This window comes from Anomaloglossus baeobatrachus, chromosome 9, assembly GCF_048569485.1.
Source record: "Anomaloglossus baeobatrachus isolate aAnoBae1 chromosome 9, aAnoBae1.hap1, whole genome shotgun sequence".
Lineage (NCBI taxonomy): Eukaryota > Metazoa > Chordata > Amphibia > Anura > Aromobatidae > Anomaloglossus > Anomaloglossus baeobatrachus.
The window spans coordinates 226,998,287-227,019,515 of record NC_134361.1 but is presented as its reverse complement, the minus strand read 5'-3'; the positions used below and the strand labels follow the sequence as shown (position 1 = coordinate 227,019,515).

The following is a 21,229-nucleotide window of genomic DNA, read 5'->3' as shown; positions in this document are numbered from 1 at the left end:
GACCCCCGCTCCACCACCACCCCTGCCTCCTGTGACCTCCGCTCCACCACCACCCCTGCCTCCTGTGACCCCGCTCCACCACCACCCCTGCCTCCTGTGACCCCCTCTCCACCACCACCCCTGCCTCCTGGGACCCCGCTCCACCACCACCCCTGCCTCCTCTGACCTCGCTCCACCACCGCCCCTGCCTCCTGTGACCCCGCTCCACCCCTGCCTCCTGTGACCCCGCTCCACCACCACAGCACCGGATTATAAGACTGACCCCATATTTTTTTCTCTCTAAATTTGGGGTGCGTCTTATAAAATGAAAAGTACGGTATGTAACATAAGATAATAAATCTGATTCTCGCTGTTTTCTCTCTGTGCAGGCCGCTCTCCCAGCCTCCCTTCGCCCTCCATTGTGCTGATGATGTGGACGCCACCTCCGGCGATAGCATTAGTCTGGCCCGGTCAATCAGTAAGGACAGCCTGGCGTCAAATATCATAAATGCGACCCCAAAGCACCCCCCCAGCAGCAGCTCTTCTGCACACGTCCCCTCGAGGAGCCTGCTGGGAAACGTGGACATAGAAGACGATGAAGAGGAGCTGGTGGCGTTTATCCGGGCGGATGCCGCGTCCAGTCACGGAGACCTCGAGGTGCAGAGCATTTCTTCCCGAGCCTCCAGTCATCCCGGCACCGCACGATCCCCCGGAAGGATATCTGCGGATGTAGACTGCAAGCCCGACAGTTTCTTTTTAGAGCCCTTAATGCCTGCGGTTCTCAGACCCGCGAAAGAAAAGCAAAGCGTCCACAAAAGAGAGGAGTACGGCGAGGCGAAGCCCCGGGGGTTCGTCTTCAGACGTCAGAACGAGGGGTCGCAGTCTTTCTCGCGGAAGAAAATAACCACTAATCACGTCGGCCGGGATCTGAACAGAACGTTTACCCCGGTCAGTAGCTGTGACTTACCCGCTGCTGATTCTTCCCGGGTGGATGCCCCGCCACTGGAAAATGGCAGCGGGACGTTTCGACCACTCGCGACCAGCAGCGTGGAGACGACCGAGCAGCTCAGCGGCGGGTTTTTCCTTCACGATTCTAAAGTAGAACCCGCCGAGGAGGAAAAAGCCGCACACGTCCTGGCGGATAAAGAGCAAGATCCGGAAGGCACGTGGACGGTATTAAGGAACGACTCGGACTCTGACCATCTGGATCTGGAGGATTGTGACCCGGACCTGCCCCCGTCCCTCCCGGTGTGTAAGTACATAGGGGAGGTAGAGTCCGCCAAACTGCAGGAGGACATGAAGGTAAAGGAGAACGACGACAAAGACGATGCCAGCGGGCGCTCCAGTCCGTGCTTGAGCACCATCTCGCAGGTCAGCAGCGTGTCCATGGCTAGTGGGAGCATCCGGATGACCAGCTTCGCCGAGAGGAAGTTTCAGAGACTCAATAGCTACGAGACAAAGTCCAGCACGAGCAGCTCGCAGAAGACCACGCCGGACGGGTCGGAGTGCTGCCCGCCTCCGCTGACCACCTGGAAGCAACGGAGGGAGCAGAGCCCCACCAGGCAGAGCAAAGACCACGCCAACGTCCTGGCCTCCGAACTGGTCCAGCTCCACATGCAGCTGGAGGAGAAGCGGCGGGCCATCGAGACCCAGAAGAAGAAAATGGAGTCGCTGTCCGCCAGGCAGCGCTTAAAGCTCGGCAAAGCCGCCTTCCTGCACGTCGTGAAGAAAGGGAAACCCGACGGCCCTCTGAAGCCGGAACATTTCCCGAAGGACTACAGTAGGCTGAATTTGGAGGAGGCCGAGGCCGTCCCTGCTAAGACGGCGCCGCACTTTGAAAAAACGGACGAAGGGTCTAAGGAGCCTAAAGTTCAGGAAGTCTTCGATCAGAAGCTCAAGGAGCCCGATTTGGAAGGAGACGTGTGCAATGTAAGTACACCCGACGACGCCGACTCCGAGGTAGACGTCAGCGAGTGCAACCTCTCCATCGAAAAGCTGAATGAAACCATCAGCACACTACAGCAGGCCATCATGAAGATCTCCCAGCAGCAAGAGCTGCTGATGAAGGCCCCAGGCGCCGTCCTACCGGATCTGAAAAATGGCACCCAAGACCATAAGTTAAAGCCGCCTGTTCAGTTCATGGAGCCGCTGTCCCCCACGGGAACCGTCACGGGACCTCGCAAGAGATTCGGCCAAGGACGCAACTCCAGATTCTCCCGGACCACTGAGCATAAAACCACCAAGGAAAAAACCTCACGCCTGATAACGCCCACCCACAGCATAGAAACCTTACCCCACCTAAAGTCCGTCCCACCTCCGAAATCGCCGTGCGCCCCCTCTGATACTGCAGAGAACGGGGCAGAGCAAGTGAGAGCCCCCCAGGACAAATCCACCGGCAGTTTCCGGCTGCACGAGGATAACATCCAACGGACATTCATCCTGTCCTCCTCCTCCAAAGATGCCAACATCCTTTCCGAGCAAATGCACAGAGACTCTGTGAACGGCGCGCGCCTGGGGTCTTCAGAGACCTCGGACAAGGAGAACGTTCCTGTGGACGAGAGGCTGAAGAACAAAAGCAGCCTCATCGAGGTGGACCTCTCCGAACTGAAAGATCCCGAGGGACCGGACAGAGCCGAGCCGTCCGAGAAATCCACCGATGTCATAGGGGAAGATCAGAAGTCCGGGGTCGGGTTCTTCTTCAAGGCAAGTAGCCCACATCCTTTATCCTGTTGTGTCTGTAAACCCCGGCATCGGTCATATGTCCCCCGAGACACGGCCTCAACTAATGACATTGCCCCGGTCTCCCTGCTTAGACACGCATTGTGGTTAGCATTGACGGTATGGGAAATACCGTATTTCTTCAGCGCTCTATTGGGAGACCCAGACGATTGGGGTATAGCTACTGCCCTCTGGAGGCCACACAAAGCACTACATTAAAAGTGCAAGGCCCCTCCCCCTCTGGCTATACCCCCCCCCGTGGTATCACGGGTTCTCCAGTTTTAGCTTTGTGTGCGAAGGAGGTCAGACATTCCATGCATAGCTCCACAGATTTTAGTCAGCAGTAGCTGCTGACTATTTCGGATGGAAGAAAAGAGGACACATATAGTGTCCCCAGCATGCTCCCTTCTCACCCCTGGATGGTGTTGTAAGGTTGAGGTACCTATTGCTGGTACAGGGCTGGAGCCTGACATGCTGTTTTCCTTCCACATCCCCTGGTAGGGCTCTGTGGAAGTGGGATCCTGCCGGCCTCTCAGCTCTGACGCCGGGCTCCATCCACAGACCCATTAGAACCTGATGGAGACGGAGCAGGAGTACGATCAGGGACAGGCCCTGCATCATACAGGTACTCTGTGTCCCCGGCAGGCACAGACACACTCCGGGCTGGCTGGGTGTTGTAGTGCGCCGGGGACCGCAACGTTGGAGCTAGTGTCCCTACAGATTACTGGGGGATTGTTTGTGTATGGGAACGCAGCGCCGACCCCCTCTGGACCGGGCGGCGCTGCTGTGACTTGTGGTGCGCCGGGGATCCGCCGTCCGCGCTTTTACGGCGGCGGCGGTTATAAATTGAGTCCCCGGCTTTTTGGGCCTAGGACGCCGGCAGCTCCGATTCGTTCCCCCGCCCCCACCCTGTCATTCAGGGTAGGGGAGAGACGCTGTTCGCTAGCAGCGACGAGGGCTGGAGCCTGATTTACATGCTCCAGCCCTCACACTAGGCACAGAGGGAAGCAGGCTTCCCGCTCTTAGCCAGGAACGCCCAGGGCCCGCCCCCCTTCTCTCTCAGGACGCCGGCAGCCATTACATGCAGTCTGGCTGGAGGAAGGACGCAAGGCTCTGGGAGACCTGGACTAGGGGCTATCTGGCGACCACACACCCGCTTTTTAAGCGGGCGGTAAGCGATTTTTCTGTGCTGGTCCCTCTAGTGCCTCACGGTGTATCGGTGTACTGTGTAGGATATAGAGATATTGTATTTCTTGCACTGTGAGGTCGCTTCTGGCTGCATCTCCCAGATCCCTCTGTGGAAGCAACAACATGCCATCCTCAAAACGCAAGGCGGCCAAGGCAAAAAGGGCTGTGTATACTGCGTGTGCTGCATGTGGGGCTAATCTACCAGCAGGCTCCGATGACCCCCATTGTGTGCAATGCTCCGACCCGGTGCTGCTTCGCCAGCCGGAGTCAGGAGGGAGAGTGACCCAGGCTGAGACGCCTGTAAGTCCTGCCCCGGTGACAGGGACAGACTTTGCAGTTTTTGCTGATAATATGTCTGTCTCTATGGCAAAAATACTTGAAACCTTGCAATCTATGCATGGGGCTCAGTCTTTGGGCACGGCGAGGCCTCTGTCCTCAGGTCCCCCTCACTTGGAATTAATCCAGCCCACAGGGGGGTCCCCGGCTTCACAGGCCGAGGATTATGAGTCAGATGATAGCCCCAGCCACCCTAAGCGAGCTCGCTGGGAAAGACCCTCGACGTCATCACACTGCTCAGGGTCTCAGCGCAATCAGTCTCCCTGTGATGTGTCTGATGAGAGTGATCAGGAATCCATTCCTGGAACCCCTCTCAACCTGGATACCCCTGATGGGGATGCCATGGTAAACGACCTTATCTCAGCCATCAATAGGCTGTTGGATATTTCTCCCCCAGCCCCTTCAGCAGAAGAGGCGGCTGCGGAGCAGGAGAAGTTTCGTTTCCTTTATCCCAAGCGTAAATTGAGTGCTTTGTTGGATCACGCTGACTTCAGAGAATCAATCCAGAAGCACGACGCTCACCCAGAAAGGCGTTTCTCTAAACGATCTAAAGATACGCGTTTCCCTTTCCCCCCTGAGGTGGTCAAGCGCTGGACACAGTGTCCAAAGGTAGACCCCCCGATTTCCAAACTCGCAGCTAGGTCCATAGTTGCAGTGGAGGATGGCGCTTCACTTAAAGATGCCAATGACCGACAGATGGACCTTTGGTTAAAATCTGTCTATGAAGCTATCGGCGCGTCGTTTGCTCCGGCATTCGCAGCCGTATGGGCACTCCAGGCTATTTCAGCTGGCTTAGCAAAAGTGGATGCTATCATACATCCAGCAGTGCCGCAAGTGGCGCACCTTACCACGCAGATGTCGGCGTTTGCGTCTTACGCTATCAATGCGGTCCTAGAATCTACCAGTCGCACCTCAATGGCGTCCGCCAATTCGGTAGTTTTGCGCAGAGCCTTGTGGTTAAAGGACTGGAAAGCAGATGCTGGTTCCAAAAAATGTTTAACCAGTTTGCCTTTATCTAGAGATAGACTGTTTGGCGAGCCATTGGCTGACATCATTAAGCAGTCCAAGGGTAAAGACTCCTCTTTACCACAACCCAGAACAACCAAACCTCAGCAGAAAAAGTGGCAGCAGAGGTTTCAGTCCTTTCGAGGTTCGGGCAAGACACCATTTACCTCGTACAAAGGGACTCAGAGGACGCAAAGAAACTCAGATTCGTGGCGGGCTCACACGCGCCCCAAGAAAGCAAATGGAGGTACCGCTTCCAAAGCGGCTACCTCATGACTTCCAGCCCCCTCCCTCCGCATCGCCGGTCGGGGGCAGGCTCTCCCGCTTTTCCGGCATTTGGATGTCACAGGTCAAAGACCGGTGGGTGACGGACATTTTGTCTCGCGGGTACAGAATCGAGTTCAATTCTCGTCCTCCAGCTCGGTTCTTCAGAACCTCCCCACATCCAGACCGAGCAGATGCTCTGCTGCAGGCGGTGGGCTCCCTAAGAGCGGAAGGAGTGGTGATCCCAGTCCCTCCTCAGGAACAAGGGCAAGGGTTTTACTCCAATCTCTTTGTGGTTCCAAAAAAGGACGGCTCGTTCCGTCCTGTTCTGGACCTAAAACGGCTCAACAAACATGTGCACGCCAGGAAGTTCCGGATGGAAACCCTGCGTTCTGTCATTGCCTCAATGTCCAGAGGAGACTTCCTTGCCTCAATAGACATCAAAGATGCTTATCTCCACGTGCCAATTGCTACAGAACATCAACGTTTTCTACGTTTTGTGATAGGAGACGACCATTTTCAGTTCGTAGCTCTGCCATTTGGTCTGGCAACAGCCCCACGGGTCTTCACCAAGGTCATGGCGGCGGTGGTAGCAGTCTTGCACTCTCAGGGACACTCGGTGATCCCTTACCTAGACGATTTATTGGTCAAAGCTCCCTCTCAAGAGGCATGTCAGCACAGCCTGAATGCTACGCTGGAGACCCTACAGTCTTTCGGATGGATCATCAACTTTCCAAAGTCGATCCTATCACCGACTCAATCACTAACGTATCTTGGCATGGAGTTTCATACTCTAGCAGCGATAGTGAAGCTTCCGCTGAACAAGCAGCGGTCACTACAGACAGGGGTGCAATCTCTTCTGCAGGGCCAGTTGCATCCCTTGCGGCGCCTCATGCATTTCCTAGGGAAGATGGTGGCAGCCATGGAAGCAGTTCCCTTTGCGCAGTTTCATCTGCGCCCACTTCAATGGGACATTCTCCGCCAATGGGACGGGAAGTCAACGTCCCTGGACAGGAAAGTCTCGCTTTCCCAGACGGCCAAGGACTCCCTACAATGGTGGCTCCTTCCCACCTCATTGTCTCAGGGAAGATCCTTCCTGCCCCCATCCTGGGCAGTAGTCACGACAGATGCGAGGGAAATCTGTCGCCGCTGGGGAGTGCCGGACGTCGACCTAATGGCATCCCGGCACAACAACAAGGTCCCGGCATTCATGGCGAGGTCGCGCGATCAAAGAGCTCTGGCGGCAGACGCCTTGGTTCAAGATTGGTCGCAGTTTCAGCTCCCATACGTGTTTCCGCCTCTGGCGCTCTTGCCCAGAGTGCTACGCAAGATCAGATCCGAGTGCAGCCGCATCATACTCGTCGCTCCAGACTGGCCGAGGAGGTCGTGGTATCCGGATCTGTGGCATCTCACGATCGGTCGACCGTGGTCACTGCCAGACCGACCAGACTTACTGTCCCAAGGGCCGTTTTTCCATCAGAATTCTGCGGCCCTGAACCTGACTGTGTGGCCATTGAGTCCTGGATCCTAGCATCTGCAGGATTATCTCAAGGAGTCGTTGCCACAATGAGACAAGCTAGAAAGTCGAATTCGGCTAAGATCTACCACAGAACGTGGAAGATTTTCTTATCCTGGTGCTCTGCTCAGGGAGTGTCTCCCTGGCCATTTGCATTGCCCAAGTTTCTTTCCTTCCTGCAATCGGGGTTAGAAAAGGGCTTGTCGCTCAGCTCCCTTAAAGGGCAAGTTTCGGCGCTATCCGTGTTTTTTCAGAAGCGTCTAGCACGTCTTTCTAAGGTGCGCACGTTCCTGCAGGGGGTCTGTCATATTGTGCCCCCGTACAAGCGGCCGTTAGATCCATGGGATCTGAACAGGGTACTAGTTGCTCTCCAGAAGCCGCCCTTCGAGCCTCTGAAGGAAGTTTCCTTTTCTCGGCTGTCACAGAAAGTGGCGTTTCTTGTTGCGATCACATCGCTTCGGCGAGTGTCTGAGCTGGCAGCTCTGTCATCCAAGGCTCCCTTCCTGGTGTTCCACCAGGACAAGGTAGTGCTGCGCCCTATTCCGGAGTTTCTCCCTAAAGTCGTATCCTCTTTTCATCTTAATCAGGATATATCCTTGCCTTCGTTTTGTCCTCATCCGGTTCACCGGTATGAAAAGGACTTACGTTTGCTAGATCTGGTGAGAGCACTCAGAATCTACATTTCCCGCACGGCGCCCATGCGCCGTGCCGATGCACTTTTTGTCCTTGTCGCTGGTCCGCGCAAGGGGTTGCAGGCTTCTAAAGCCACCCTGGCTCGATGGATCAAAGAACCAATTCTAGAGGCCTACCGTTCTGCGGGGCTTCCGGTTCCTTCAGGGCTAAAAGCCCACTCAACCAGAGCCGTGGGTGCGTCCTGGGCATTACGTCACCAGGCTTCGGCTCAACAGGTGTGCCAGGCAGCTACCTGGTCCAGTCTGCACACTTTCACCAAGCATTATCAGGTGCATACCTATGCTTCGGCGGATGCCAGCTTAGGTAGAAGAGTCCTGCAGGCGGCAGTGACACCCCCGTAGGGGAGGGCTGTTTTGCAGCTCTAACATGAGGTATTTCTTTACCCACCCAGGGACAGCTTTTGGACGTCCCAATCGTCTGGGTCTCCCAATAGAGCGCTGAAGAAGAAGGGAATTTTGTTACTTACCGTAAATTCCTTTTCTTCTAGCTCTTATTGGGAGACCCAGCACCCGCCCTGTTGTCCTTCGGGATGTTTTTTTGTTGTTTGCGGGTACACATGTTGTTCATGTTGAACGGTTTTTCAGTTCTCCGATGTTATTCGGAGTTAATTTGTTTAAACCAGTTATTGGCTTCCTCCTTCTTGCTTTGGCACTAAAACTGGAGAACCCGTGATACCACGGGGGGGGTATAGCCAGAGGGGGAGGGGCCTTGCACTTTTAATGTAGTGCTTTGTGTGGCCTCCAGAGGGCAGTAGCTATACCCCAATCGTCTGGGTCTCCCAATAAGAGCTAGAAGAAAAGGAATTTACGGTAAGTAACAAAATTCCCTTCTTCTTCGGCGCTCCATTGGGAGACCCAGACGATTGGGTGTATAGCACTGCCTCCGGAGGCCACACAAAGCACTACACTAAAAAGTGCAAGGCCCCTCCCCTTCTGGCTATACACCCCCAGTGGGATCACTGGCTCACCAGTTTTCTGCTTTGTGCGAAGGAGGTCAGACATCCACGCATAGCTCCACTGTTTAGTCAGCAGTAGCTGCTGACTCTATCGGATGGAAGAAAAGAGGGCCCATATAGGGCCCCCAGCATGCTCCCTTCTCACCCCACTTGCGGTTTGTAAGGTTGAGGTACCCATTGCGGGTACGGAGGCTGGAGCCCACATGCTGCTTTCCTTCCCCATCCCCCTGGGGGGCTCTGTGGAAGTGGGATCTTACCGGCCCCCAGACCCTGAGGCCGAGCTCCATCCACAGACCGAGACCCTGCTGGAGGAGCTGAGTACAGTCAGGGACAAGGCCCTGCAACGTTCAGGTACTCTGTGTCCCCGCACAGACAGGCCACGCACACTCCAGGCTTGCTGGGTGTGCTAGTGCGCCGGGGGCACTAGCGCTGCGCGCTCGGGTTAGAGTCACTGCAGCTTAGCTGAGTGATTTTATGTCTTGGGAACTACCGCGCCGGCCGCTCCGGGAGCGGCGGCGCGGCTGGGACTTGTAGTGCGCCGGGGACTCGCGCTGCCCGCGCTTTTACGGCGGCAGCGCTCATAAATCTAGTCCCCGGCTTTTGCGGCCTAGCTCTGCTTCGTTCCCGCCCCCACCCTGTCAATCAGGGAAGGGGAGAGACGCTGTTCTATAGCCAGCGCCGAGGGCTGGAGTCTTATTTACATGCTCCAGCCCTCTCACTGGGCACAGTGGGGACGCAAGTTTCCCGCTCTTGGTCTCAACACGCCCAGGGCCCGCCCCTCTCCACAGGACGCCGGCAGCCATTCCTGCATGCAGTCTGGCTGGAGAACGGACACAGGCTCTGGGAGACTCAGACAGGGGACTCTGGCGACCACACACCCGCGTTTATGCGGGCGGTAAGCTGCACATAAGTGCTGGCCCCACTAGTGCCACAGTGTTATTTGGTGCATTTTTTCTCTATACCATATATATATATATATATTGCACTGTAAGGTCGCTTCTTGGCTTATACCCTACATTGCTCTGAGGAGACAACAACATGTCATCCGCAAAACGCAAGGGTGCCAAGGCACAGGCGGTATGCACTGCTTGTGCCGCTTGTGGGGCTGATCTACCGGCAGGTTACAATGACCCCCATTGTGTGCAATGTTCGGTCCCTGTGCCACTTCGGCAGCCAGAGTCTATGGTAGTAGTGGCCCAGGCAGAGACGCCTGTGAACCCTGCCCCGGTGACGGGGACAGACTTTGCAGTGTTTGCTGATAAAATGTCTGTCACTATGACAAAAATCCTGGAGACCTTGCAGTCCAGGCCAGTTTCTCAGACCATGGACACTGCTGTGTCTATGCTCCCCGGTCCCCCTCAGTTGGAGCTAATCCGTACTTCAAGGGGGTCCCAGGCATCACAGGCTGAAGACTCTGACTCGGATGACAGTCCCAGGCAGCCTAAGCGGGCTCGCTGGGACAGACCCTCGCCGTCATCACACTGGTCAGGGTCTCAGCGAGACGAGGCTCTGTATGAGGAGACAGAGGTGGGTGATCAGGAATCTAATCCTGACACCGCGCTCAATCTAGATACCCCTGATGGTGACGCCATGGTAAATGACCTTATAGCGGCCATCAATAGACTGTTGGATATTTCTCCCCCAGCCCCTTCAGCAGAGGAGGCAGCTGCACAGCAGGAGAAGTTCCATTTCCGGTATCCTAAGCGTAAATTGAGTACTTTTCTGGACCACTCTGACTTCAGAGAATCAGTCCAGAAACATCATGCTTATCCAGATAAGCGTTTCTCCAAACGTCTTAAGGATACACGTTATCCCTTTCCCCCTGACGTGGTCAAACGCTGGACCCAGTGTCCAAAGGTGGACCCCCCAATCTCCAGGCTTGCGGCTAGATCCATAGTTGCAGTGGAAGATGGGGCTTCACTTAAAGATGCCAATGACAGACAGATGGACCTTTGGTTAAAGTCTGTCTATGAAGCTATCGGCGCGTCGTTTGCTCCAGCATTCGCGGCTGTGTGGGCACTCCAAGCTATTTCAGCTGGCCTGGCACAGGTGGACTCTATCATATGTCCAGCAGTGCCGCGAGTAGCGTCCCTAACCTCGCAAATGTCTGCGTTTGCGACTTACGCTATCAACACTGTCCTGGACTCTACGAGCCGTACCTCAATGGCGTCTGCCAACTCTGTGGTTTTGCGCAGAGCCTTGTGGTTAAAGGAATGGAAAGCAGATTCTGCTTCCAAGAAATGTTTAACCAGCTTGCCACTATCTGGAGACAGACTGTTTGGTGAGCAATTGGCTGAGATCATTAAACAGTCCAAGGGTAAGGACTCCTCCTTACCCCAGCCCAGATCGAGCAAACCTCAACAGAGGAAGTGGCAGTCGAGGTTTCGGTCCTTTCGAGGCTCCAGCAAGACCCAATTTCTTCGGCGCTCTATTGGGAGACCCAGACGATTGGGTGTATAGCACTGCCTCCGGAGGCCACACAAAGCAATTACACTAAAAAGTGTAAGGCCCCTCCCCTTCTGGCTATACACCCCCAGTGGGATCACTGGCTCACCAGTTTTCTGCTTTGTGCGAAGGAGGTCAGACATCCACGCATAGCTCCACTGTTTGTAGTCAGCAGTAGCTGCTGGCTCTATCGGATGGAAGAAAAGAGGGCCCATATAGGGCCCCCAGCATGCTCCCTTCTCACCCGCGGTGGTGCTTGTAAGGTTGAGGTACCTATTGCTGGTACAGAGGCTGGAGCCCACATGCTGTTTTCCTTCCACATCCCCTGGAGGGCTCTGTGGAAGTGGGATCTTGCCGGCCCCCAAGCCCTGGGGCCGGGCTCCATCCACAGACCCAGAGAACCTGCTGGATTTGGAGCGGGAGTGCCGTTCAGGGACAAGGCCCTGCAACTTTCAGGTACTCTGTGTCCCCGGCAGGCACGGACACTCTCAAGGCTTGCTGAGCGTTATAGTGCGCCGGGGACAGTAGCGCTGTACGCTTGGGTTAGGTCACTGCAGCTTTGCTGAGTGACGTTATTTGTTGGGAACTACTGCGCCGACCGCTCCTGGAGCGGCGGCGCAGCTGCGACTTGTAGTGCGCCGGGGACTTGGCGCCGACCGCGCTTTTACGGCGGCGGCGCTTCTAACTTTAGCCCCCGGCTTCTGCGGCCTAGCGCCGCTTCGTTCCCGCCCCCACCCTGTCAATCAGGGTAGGGGAGAGACGCTGCTCAATTGGCAGCGCCGAGGGCTGGAGCTTTATTTACATGCTCCAGCCCTCTCACTAGGCACAGGGGGAAGCAGACTTCCCGCTCTTCGTCGGTGTACGCCCAGGGCCCGCCCCCCCTCTCCACAAGGACGCCGGCAGCCATTACACATGCGATCTGGCTGGGGAGAGGCAGCAGGCTCTGGGAGACCCAGACTAGAGGGATTTCTGGCGACCACACACCGCTCCTAAGCGGGCGGTAAGCTGCACAGTAGTGCTGGCCCCACTAGTGCCTCAGTGATATATTAGTGTACTTCTTTCTTGGTACCATATATATATATATATATATATATATATATATTTATATAGTGCACTGTAAGGTCGCTTCTTGGCTGGACACCCTGTACTGCTCTAAGGAGGCAGCAACATGTCATCCGCAAAACGCTGGACCCAGTGCCCAAAGGTGGATCCCCCAATTTCCAAGCTTGCGGCTAGATCCATAGTCGCAGTAGAGGATGGCGCTTCACTTAAAGATGCCAACGACAGACAGATGGAACTTTGGTTAAAATCTGTCTATGAAGCTATCGGCGCGTCGTTTGCTCCAGCATTCGCGGCCGTGTGGGCACTCCAAGCTATTTCAGCTGGTCTGGCACAGGTGGATGCTATAATGCATCCAGCAGTACCGCAGGTGGCGTCCCTAACTTCGCAAATGTCTGCGTTTGCGACCTATGCTATCAATGCTGTCCTAGAATCTACGAGCCGTACCTCTATGGCGGCCGCCAATTCTGTGGTTTTGCGCAGAGCCTTATGGTTAAAGGACTGGAAAGCAGATGCTGGTTCCAAAAAATGCTTAACCAGCTTGCCATTATCTAGAGACAGACTGTTTGGTGAGCCATTGGCTGAAATCATAAAACAGTCCAAGGGTAAGGACTCTTCCTTGCCACAGCCCAGAGCAAGTAAACCTCAACAGAAAAAGTGGCAGTCGAGGTTTCGGTCCTTTCGAGGCTCGGGCAAGGCCCAATTCTCCTCGTCCAAAACGACTCAGAAAGGACAAGGGAGCTCAGATTCCTGGCGGGCTCACTCACGCCCCAGGAAAGCAAATGGAGGAACCGCTTCCAAGGCGGCTACCTCATGACTTTCGGCCTCCTCCCTCCGCATCCTCGGTCGGTGGCAGGCTCTCCCGCTTTTGCGACATTTGGCTGTCACAGGTCAAAGACCGGTGGGTAACAGACATTTTGTCTCGCGGGTACAGAATCGAGTTCAGTTCTCGGCCTCCACTTCGGTTCTTCAGAACCTCCCCACACCCCAACCGAGCAGATGCCCTGCTGCAGGCGGTGGACTCTCTAAGAGCAGAAGGAGTCGTGATCCCTGTCCCCCCTCAGGAACGGGGGCGAGGATTTTACTCCAATCTCTTTGTGGTTCCAAAAAAGGACGGCTCCTTCCGTCCTGTTCTGGACCTAAAACTGCTCAACAAGCATGTGAACGCCAGGCGGTTCCGGATGGAATCCCTCCGCTCAGTCATTGCCTCAATGTCCCAAGGAGATTTCCTAGCATCAATAGACATCAAAGATGCTTATCTCCACGTGCCGATTGCTACGGAACACCAACGCTTTCTACGCTTCGTGATAGGAGACGACCATCTTCAGTTCGTGGCTCTGCCATTTGGTCTGGCGACAGCCCCTCGGGTGTTCACCAAGATCATGGCAGCAGTGGTAGCAGTCTTGCACTCTCACGGACACTCTGTGATCCCTTACTTGGACGATCTACTGGTCAAGGCACCCTCTCAGGAGGCATGCCAACTCAGCCTGAATTTTGCACTGGAGACTCTCCAGGCGTTCGGGTGGATCATCAACTTCCCAAAGTCAAATCTGTCACCGACCCAATCACTAACGTATCTTGGCATGGAGTTTCATACTCTCTCAGCGATAGTGAAGCTTCCGCTGGACAAGCAGCGGTCTCTACAGACTGGGGTGCAGGCTCTCCTTCAAAGTCAGTCGCACTCCTTAAGACGCCTCATGCACTTCCTCGGGAAGATGGTGGCGGCAATAGAGGCGGTTCCGTTTGCGCAGTTTCATCTGCGTCCACTTCAATGGGACATTCTCCGCCAATGGGACGGGAAGTCAACATCCCTGAACAGGAAAGTATCCCTTTCACAGACGGCCAAGGACTCTCTGCAGTGGTGGCTCCTTTCCACCTCATTATCACAGGGAAGATCCTTCCTACCACCGTCCTGGGCGGTGGTCACGACAGACGCGAGTCTGTCAGGGTGGGGAGCAGTGTTTCTCCACCACAGGGCTCAGGGTACGTGGACTCAGCAGGAGTCCAGCCTTCAGATCAATGTTCTGGAAATCAGAGCAGTGTTTCTTGCCCTACTAGCCTTCCAGCAGTGGCTGGAAGGGAAGCAGATCCGAATTCAATCGGACAACTCCACAGCGGTGGCATACATCAATCACCAAGGGGGGACTCGCAGTCGGCAAGCCTTCCAGGAAGTCCGGCGGATTCTGATGTGGGTGGAAGCCACGGCCTCCACCATATCCGCAGTTCACATCCCCGGCGTAGAAAACTGGGAAGCAGACTTCCTCAGTCGCCAGGGCATGGACGCAGGGGAATGGTCCCTTCACCCGGACGTGTTTCAGGAAATCTGTCGCCGATGGGGAAGGCCGGACGTCGACCTAATGGCGTCCCGGCACAACAACAAGGTCCCAACCTTCATGGCACGGTCTCGCGATCAAAGAGCTCTAGCAGCAGACGCCCTAGTGCAAGATTGGTCGCAGTTCCGGCTCCCTTATGTGTTTCCACCTCTGGCACTCTTGCCCAGAGTGCTACGCAAGATCAGATCCGACTGCAGCCGCGTCATACTCGTCGCTCCAGACTGGCCGAGGAGGGCGTGGTATCCGGATCTGTGGCATCTCACGGTCGGCCAACCGTGGGCACTACCAGACCGACCAGACTTACTGTCCCAAGGGCCGTTTTTCCATCGGAATTCTGCGGCCCTCAACCTGACTGCGTGGCCATTGAGTCCTGGATCCTAGCGTCTTCAGGCTTATCCCAAGGGGTCGTTGCCACCATGAGACAGGCTAGGAAGCCCACGTCTGCTAAGATCTACCACAGAACGTGGAGGATATTCTTATCCTGGTGCTCTGCTCAGGGAGTGTCTCCCTGGCCATTTGCATTACCTACCCTTCTTTCTTTCCTGCAATCTGGGTTAGAAAAAGGTTTGTCGCTCGGCTCCCTTAAAGGACAAGTCTCGGCGCTATCCGTCTTTTTTCAGAAGCGTCTAGCGCGACTTTCTAAGGTGCGCACGTTCCTACAGGGGGTTTGCCATATCGTTCCCCCGTACAAGCGGCCGTTAGATCCATGGGATCTGAACAGGGTGCTAGTTGCCCTCCAGAAGCCGCCCTTCGAGCCTCTGAAGGAGGTTTCACTTTCTAGACTATCACAGAAAGTGGCTTTTCTGGTAGCGATCACATCTCTTCGGAGAGTGTCTGAGCTAGCAGCGCTGTCTTCCAAGGCTCCCTTCCTGGTCTTCCACCAGGACAAGGTAGTGCTGCGCCCCATTCAGGAGTTTCTCCCGAAGGTGGTATCCTCTTTTCATCTTAATCAGGATATCTCTTTGCCTTCGTTTTGTCCTCATGCAGTTCATCGGTATGAGAAGGATTTACATTTGTTAGATCTGGTGAGAGCACTCAGAATCTACATCTCCCGCACGGCGCCCCTGCGCCGTTCGGATGCACTCTTTGTCCTTGTCGCTGGTAAGCGCAAAGGGTCGCAGGCTTCTAAGGCCACCCTGGCTCGATGGATCAAAGAACCAATTCTTGAAGCCTACCGTTCTGCGGGGCTTCCGGTCCCATCAGGGCTGAAGGCCCATTCTACCAGAGCCGTGGGTGCGTCCTGGGCATTGCGACACCAGGCTACGGCTCAACATGTGTGCCAGGCAGCTACCTGGTCGAGTCTGCACACTTTCACCAAACATTATCAGGTGCATACCTATGCTTCGGCGGACGCCAGCCTAGGTAGAAGAGTCCTGCAGGCGGCAGTTGCCTCCCCGTAGGGGAGGGCTGTCTTTGCAGCTCTAACATGAGGTATTTCTTTACCCACCCAGGGACAGCTTTTGGACGTCCCAATCGTCTGGGTCTCCCAATAGAGCGCCGAAGAAGAAGGGAATTTTGTTACTTACCGTAAATTCCTTTTCTTCTAGCTCTTATTGGGAGACCCAGCACCCGCCCTGTTGTCCTTCGGGATTTTTGGTTTGTTTGCGGGTACACATGTTGTTCATGTTGAACGGTTTTCAGTTCTCCGATGTTACTCGGAGTGAATTTGTTTAAACCAGTTATTGGCTTTCCTCCTTCTTGCTTTTGCACTAAAACTGGTGAGCCAGTGATCCCACTGGGGGTGTATAGCCAGAAGGGGAGGGGCCTTACACTTTTTAGTGTAATTGCTTTGTGTGGCCTCCGGAGGCAGTGCTATACACCCAATCGTCTGGGTCTCCCAATGAGAGCTAGAAGAAAAGGAATTTACGGTAAGTAACAAAATTCCCTTCTCTCCTCGTCCAAAGGGACTCAGAAGGAGCAAAGGAGCTCAGATTCCTGGCGGGCTCATTCACGCCCCAAGAAAGCAACCGGAGGAACCGCTTCCAAGGCGGCTGCCTCATGACTTTCGGCCTCATCCCTCCGCATCCTCGGTCGGTGGCAGGCTCTCCCGCTTTTGCGACATTTGGCTGCCACAGGTCAAAGACCGGTGGGTAGCAGACATTTTGTCTCACGGGTACAGGATAGAATTCAGTTCTCGTCCTCCGCCTCGGTTCTTCAGAACCTCCCCACATCCCGACCGAGCAGATGCCCTTCTGCAGGCGGTGTGCTCACTAAGAGCAGAAGGAGTGGTGATCCCTGTTCCTCTGCAGGAACAAGGACAAGGTTTTTACTCCAATCTCTTCGTGGTTCCAAAAAAGGACGGCTCGTTCCGTCCTGTTCTGGACCTAAAGCTGCTCAACAAGCATGTGAACGCCAGGCGGTTCCGGATGGAATCCCTCCGCTCCGTCATTGCCTCAATGTCTCAAGGAGATTTCCTTGCATCAATAGACATCAAAGATGCTTATCTCCACGTGCCGATTGCTACAGAGCACCAACGTTTTTTACGTTTCGTGATAGGAGACGACCATCTCCAGTTCGTAGCTCTGCCATTTGGTCTGGCGACAGCCCCACGGGTTTTCACCAAGGTCATGGCGGCAGTGGTAGCAGTCTTGCATTCTCAGGGACATTCGGTGATTCCTTACTTAGACGATCTACTTGTCAAAGCACCCTCTCAAGAGGCATGCCAACACAGCCTGAATGTTGCGCTGGAGACTCTCCAGACTTTCGGGTGGATCATCAACTTTTCAAAGTCAAACCTGGCACCGACTCAATCACTAACGTATCTTGGCATGGAGTTTCATACTCTCTCAGCGATAGTGAAGCTTCCGCTGGACAAGCAGCGGTCACTACAGACAGGGGTGCAGTCTCTCCTTCAGGGTCAGTCGCACCCCTTAAGGCGCCTCATGCACTTCCTAGGGAAGATGGTGGCAGCAATGGAGGCAGTCCCGTTTGCACAGTTTCATCTGCGCCCACTTCAATGGGACATTCTCCGCCAATGGGACGGGAAGACAACTTCCCTAGACAGGACAGTCTCCCTTTCTCAGATGACCAAGGATTCTCTGCTATGGTGGCTTCTTCCCACCTCATTATCACAGGGAAGATCATTCCTGCCCCCATCCTGGGCAGTGGTCACGACAGACGCGAGTCTGTCAGGGTGGGGAGCAGTTTTTCTCCACCACAGGGCTCAAGGGAAGTGGACTCAGCAGGAGTCCACCCTTCAGATCAATGTTCTGGAAATCAGGGCAGTGTATCTTGCCCTATTAGCCTTCCAGCAGTGGCTGGAAGGAAAGCAGATCCGAATTCAGTCGGACAACTCCACAGCGGTGGCATACATCAACCACCAAGGAGGGACACGCAGTCGGCAAGCCTTCCAGGAAGTCAGGCGGATTCTGATGTGGGTGGAGGACAGAGCATCCACCATATCCGCAGTTCACATCCCGGGCGTAGAAAACTGGGAAGCAGACTTCCTCAGTCGCCAGGGCATGGACGCAGGGGAATGGTCCCTTCACCCGGACGTGTTTCAGGAAATCTGCCGCCGCTGGGGGGTGCCGGACGTCGACCTAATGGCGTCTCGGCACAACAACAAGGTCCCGACCTTCATAGCGCGGTCTCGTGATCAAAGAGCTCTAGCGGCAGACGCCTTAGTGCAAGATTGGTCGCAGTTCCGGCTCCCTTATGTGTTTCCACCTCTGGCACTCTTGCCCAGAGTGTTACGCAAGATCAGATCCGATTGCGGCCGCGTCATACTCGTCGCCCCAGACTGGCCGAGGAGGTCGTGGTACCCGGATCTGTGGCATCTCACGGTCGGCCAACCGTGGGCACTACCAGACCGACCAGACTTACTGTCCCAAGGGCCGTTTTTCCATCGGAATTCTGCGGCCCTGAACCTGACTGTGTGGCCATTGAGTCCTGGATCCTAGCGTCTTCAGGATTATCCCAAGGGGTCGTTGCCACCATGAGACAGGCTAGGAAGCCCACGTCTGCTAAGATCTACCACAGAACGTGGAGGATTTTCTTATCCTGGTGCTCTGCACAAGGAGTATCCCCCTGGCCATTCGCGTTACCTGTCTTTCTTTCCTTCCTGCAATCTGGGTTGGAAAAGGGCTTGTCGCTCGGCTCCCTTAAAGGGCAAGTCTCGGCACTATCCGTGTTTTTTCAGAAGCGTCTAGCGCGACTTTCTAAGGTGCGCACGTTCCTGCAGGGGGTGTGTCATATCGTACCTCCGTACAGGAGGCCGTTAGATCCGTGGGATCTAAACAAGGTCCTTGTTGCTCTCCAGAAGCCGCCTTTCGAGCCCCTGAGGGATGTGTCACTTTCTCGACTCTCACAGAAAGTGGCTTTTCTGGTAGCGGTCACGTCTCTTCGGAGAGTGTCTGAACTAGCAGCGCTGTCATCCAAAGCTCCTTTCCTGGTGTTCCACCAGGACAAGGTAGTGCTGCGCCCCATTCAGGAGTTTCTCCCTGAGGTGGTATCCTCTTTTCACCTTAATCAGGATATCTCCTTGCCTTCCTTTTATCCGCATGCAGTTCATCGGTATGAAAAGGATCTACATTTGTTGGATCTGGTGAGAGCACTCAGAATCTACATTTCCCGCACGGCGCCCCTGCGCCGCTCGGATGCACTCTTTGTCCTTGTCGCTGGTCCGCGCAAAGGGTCGCAGGCTTCAAAAGCCACCCTGGCTCGATGGATCAAAGAACCAATTCTTGAAGCCTACCGTTCTGCTGGGCTTCCGGTTCCATCAGGGCTGAAGGCCCATTCTACCAGAGCCGTGGGTGCGTCCTGGGCATTACGACACCAGGCTACGGCTCAACAGGTGTGCCAGGCAGCTACCTGGTCGAGTCTGCACACTTTCACCAAACATTATCAGGTGCATACCTATGCTTCGGCGGACGCCAGCCTAGGTAGAAGAGTCCTGCAGGCGGCAGTTGCTTCCCCGTAGGGGAGGGCTGTCTTGCAGCTCTAACATGAGGTATTTCTTTACCCACCCAGGGACAGCTTTTGGACGTCCCAATCGTCTGGGTCTCCCAATGGAGCGCCGAAGAAGAAGGGAATTTTGTTACTTACCGTAAATTCCTTTTCTTCTAGCTCCTATTGGGAGACCCAGCACCCGCCCTGTTGTCCTTCGGGATTTTTGGTTGTTTTTCGGGTACACATGTTGTTCATGTTGAACGGTTTTCAGTTCTCCGACGTTACTTCGGAGTGAATTGTTTAAACCAGTTATTGGCTTTCCTCCTTCTTGCATTTGCACTAAAACTGGTGAGCCAGTGATCCCACTGGGGGTGTATAGCCAGAAGGGGAGGGGCCTTGCACTTTTTAGTGTAGTGCTTTGTGTGGCCTCCGGAGGCAGTGCTATACAACCAATCGTCTGGGTCTCCCAATAGGAGCTAGAAGAAAAGGAATTTACGGTAAGTAACAAAATTCCCTTCTTTACGTTTTATAAGACACACCCCAAATTTAGAGTTAAAAAAGGGGGTCGGTCTTATACTTTGGTATTGTCTTACCAGAGGTGGGTGGTAGCGGGGGTGCAGCGGGGTCACAGGAGGCCGGGGCGATGCTGCAGGCGTTGTGCTGGCGGCTGTGCTGGCTGTATGGAGCAGGGCGCTGCGACGGGTGTCACACATGCTCTGTTGGCCTTGCAGGCTTCAAAGAAATGGCGCCCCGAGTAGGTGCGTGCGCAGAATGAGCCGAGATCTTATCTGCACACATGCCGCCCATTTTCCTTAAGTCAGCCACTGGGAGATCATTGGGCCGAAGGCGGCGCGTGCACAGATGAGATCTTGAGCCGAGAGCTCCATCTGCACACATGCCAACTTCAGGCGCCATTATTTGAAGCCAGCACCAGCGACAGAACATCTCACCCGCGCTGCACGGGCCCCCCCCCCCCAACAGCAGCCGACACAGGGCCCCCCCCCAACAGCAGCCGACACGGGGGGGCCCCCCCCCCAACAGCAGCCGACACGGGGGGCCCCCCCCCCAACAGCAGCCGACACGGGCCCCCCCCCCCAACAGCAGCCGACACGGGGGGCCCCCCCCCCCAACAGCAGCCGACACGGGGGCCCCCCCCCCCAACAGCAGCCGACACGGGGGCCCCCCCCCCCAACAGCAGCCGACACGGGGGCCCCCCCCCCAACAGCAGCCGACACGGGGGCCCCCCCCCCCCAACAGCAGCCGACACGGGGGCCCCCCCCCCCAACAGCAGCCGACACGGGGGGCCCCCCCCCCAACAGCAGCCGACACGGGGGGCCCCCCCCCCCAACAGCAGCCGACACGGGGGGCCCCCCCCCCCAACAGCAGCCGACACGGGGGGCCCCCCCCCCAACAGCAGCCGACACGGGGGCCCCCCCCCCCAACAGCAGCCGACACGGGGCCTCCCCCCCGACAGCAGCCGACACGGGGCCTCCCCCCCGACAGCAGCCGACACGGGGGGCCCCCCCCCCAACAGCAGCCGACACGGGGGGCCCCCCCCCCAACAGCAGCTGACACGGGGGCCCCCCCCCCCAACAGCAGCCGACACGGGGCCTCCCCCCCGACAGCAGCCGACACGGGGCCTCCCCCCCGACAGCAGCCGACACGGGGCCTCCCCCCCGACAGCAGCCGACACGGGGCCTCCCCCCCAACAGCAGCCGACACGGGGCCCCCCCCCCCAACAGCAGCCGACACGGGGGCCCCCCCCCCCCAACAGCAGCCGACACGGGGGCCCCCCCCCCCAACAGCAGCCGACACGGGGGCCCCCCCCCCCAACAGCAGCCGACACGGGGC

The 21,229-nt window shown here is 56.0% G+C and overlaps 1 protein-coding gene across 1 annotated transcript in view; it reads left to right on the top strand.

Annotated features, from left to right (window-relative positions):
* Nucleotides 1-21,229, top strand: part of LOC142251922 (calmodulin-regulated spectrin-associated protein 1-like) — a 48,189-nt gene that overhangs the window by 295 nt on the left and 26,665 nt on the right. Inside the window, exon 2 of the mRNA XM_075324970.1 lies at nucleotides 369-2,682. Within this exon, the coding sequence (XP_075181085.1) occupies nucleotides 369-2,682 (2,314 nt within the window). The remainder of the gene's footprint in view (nucleotides 1-368; nucleotides 2,683-21,229) is intronic.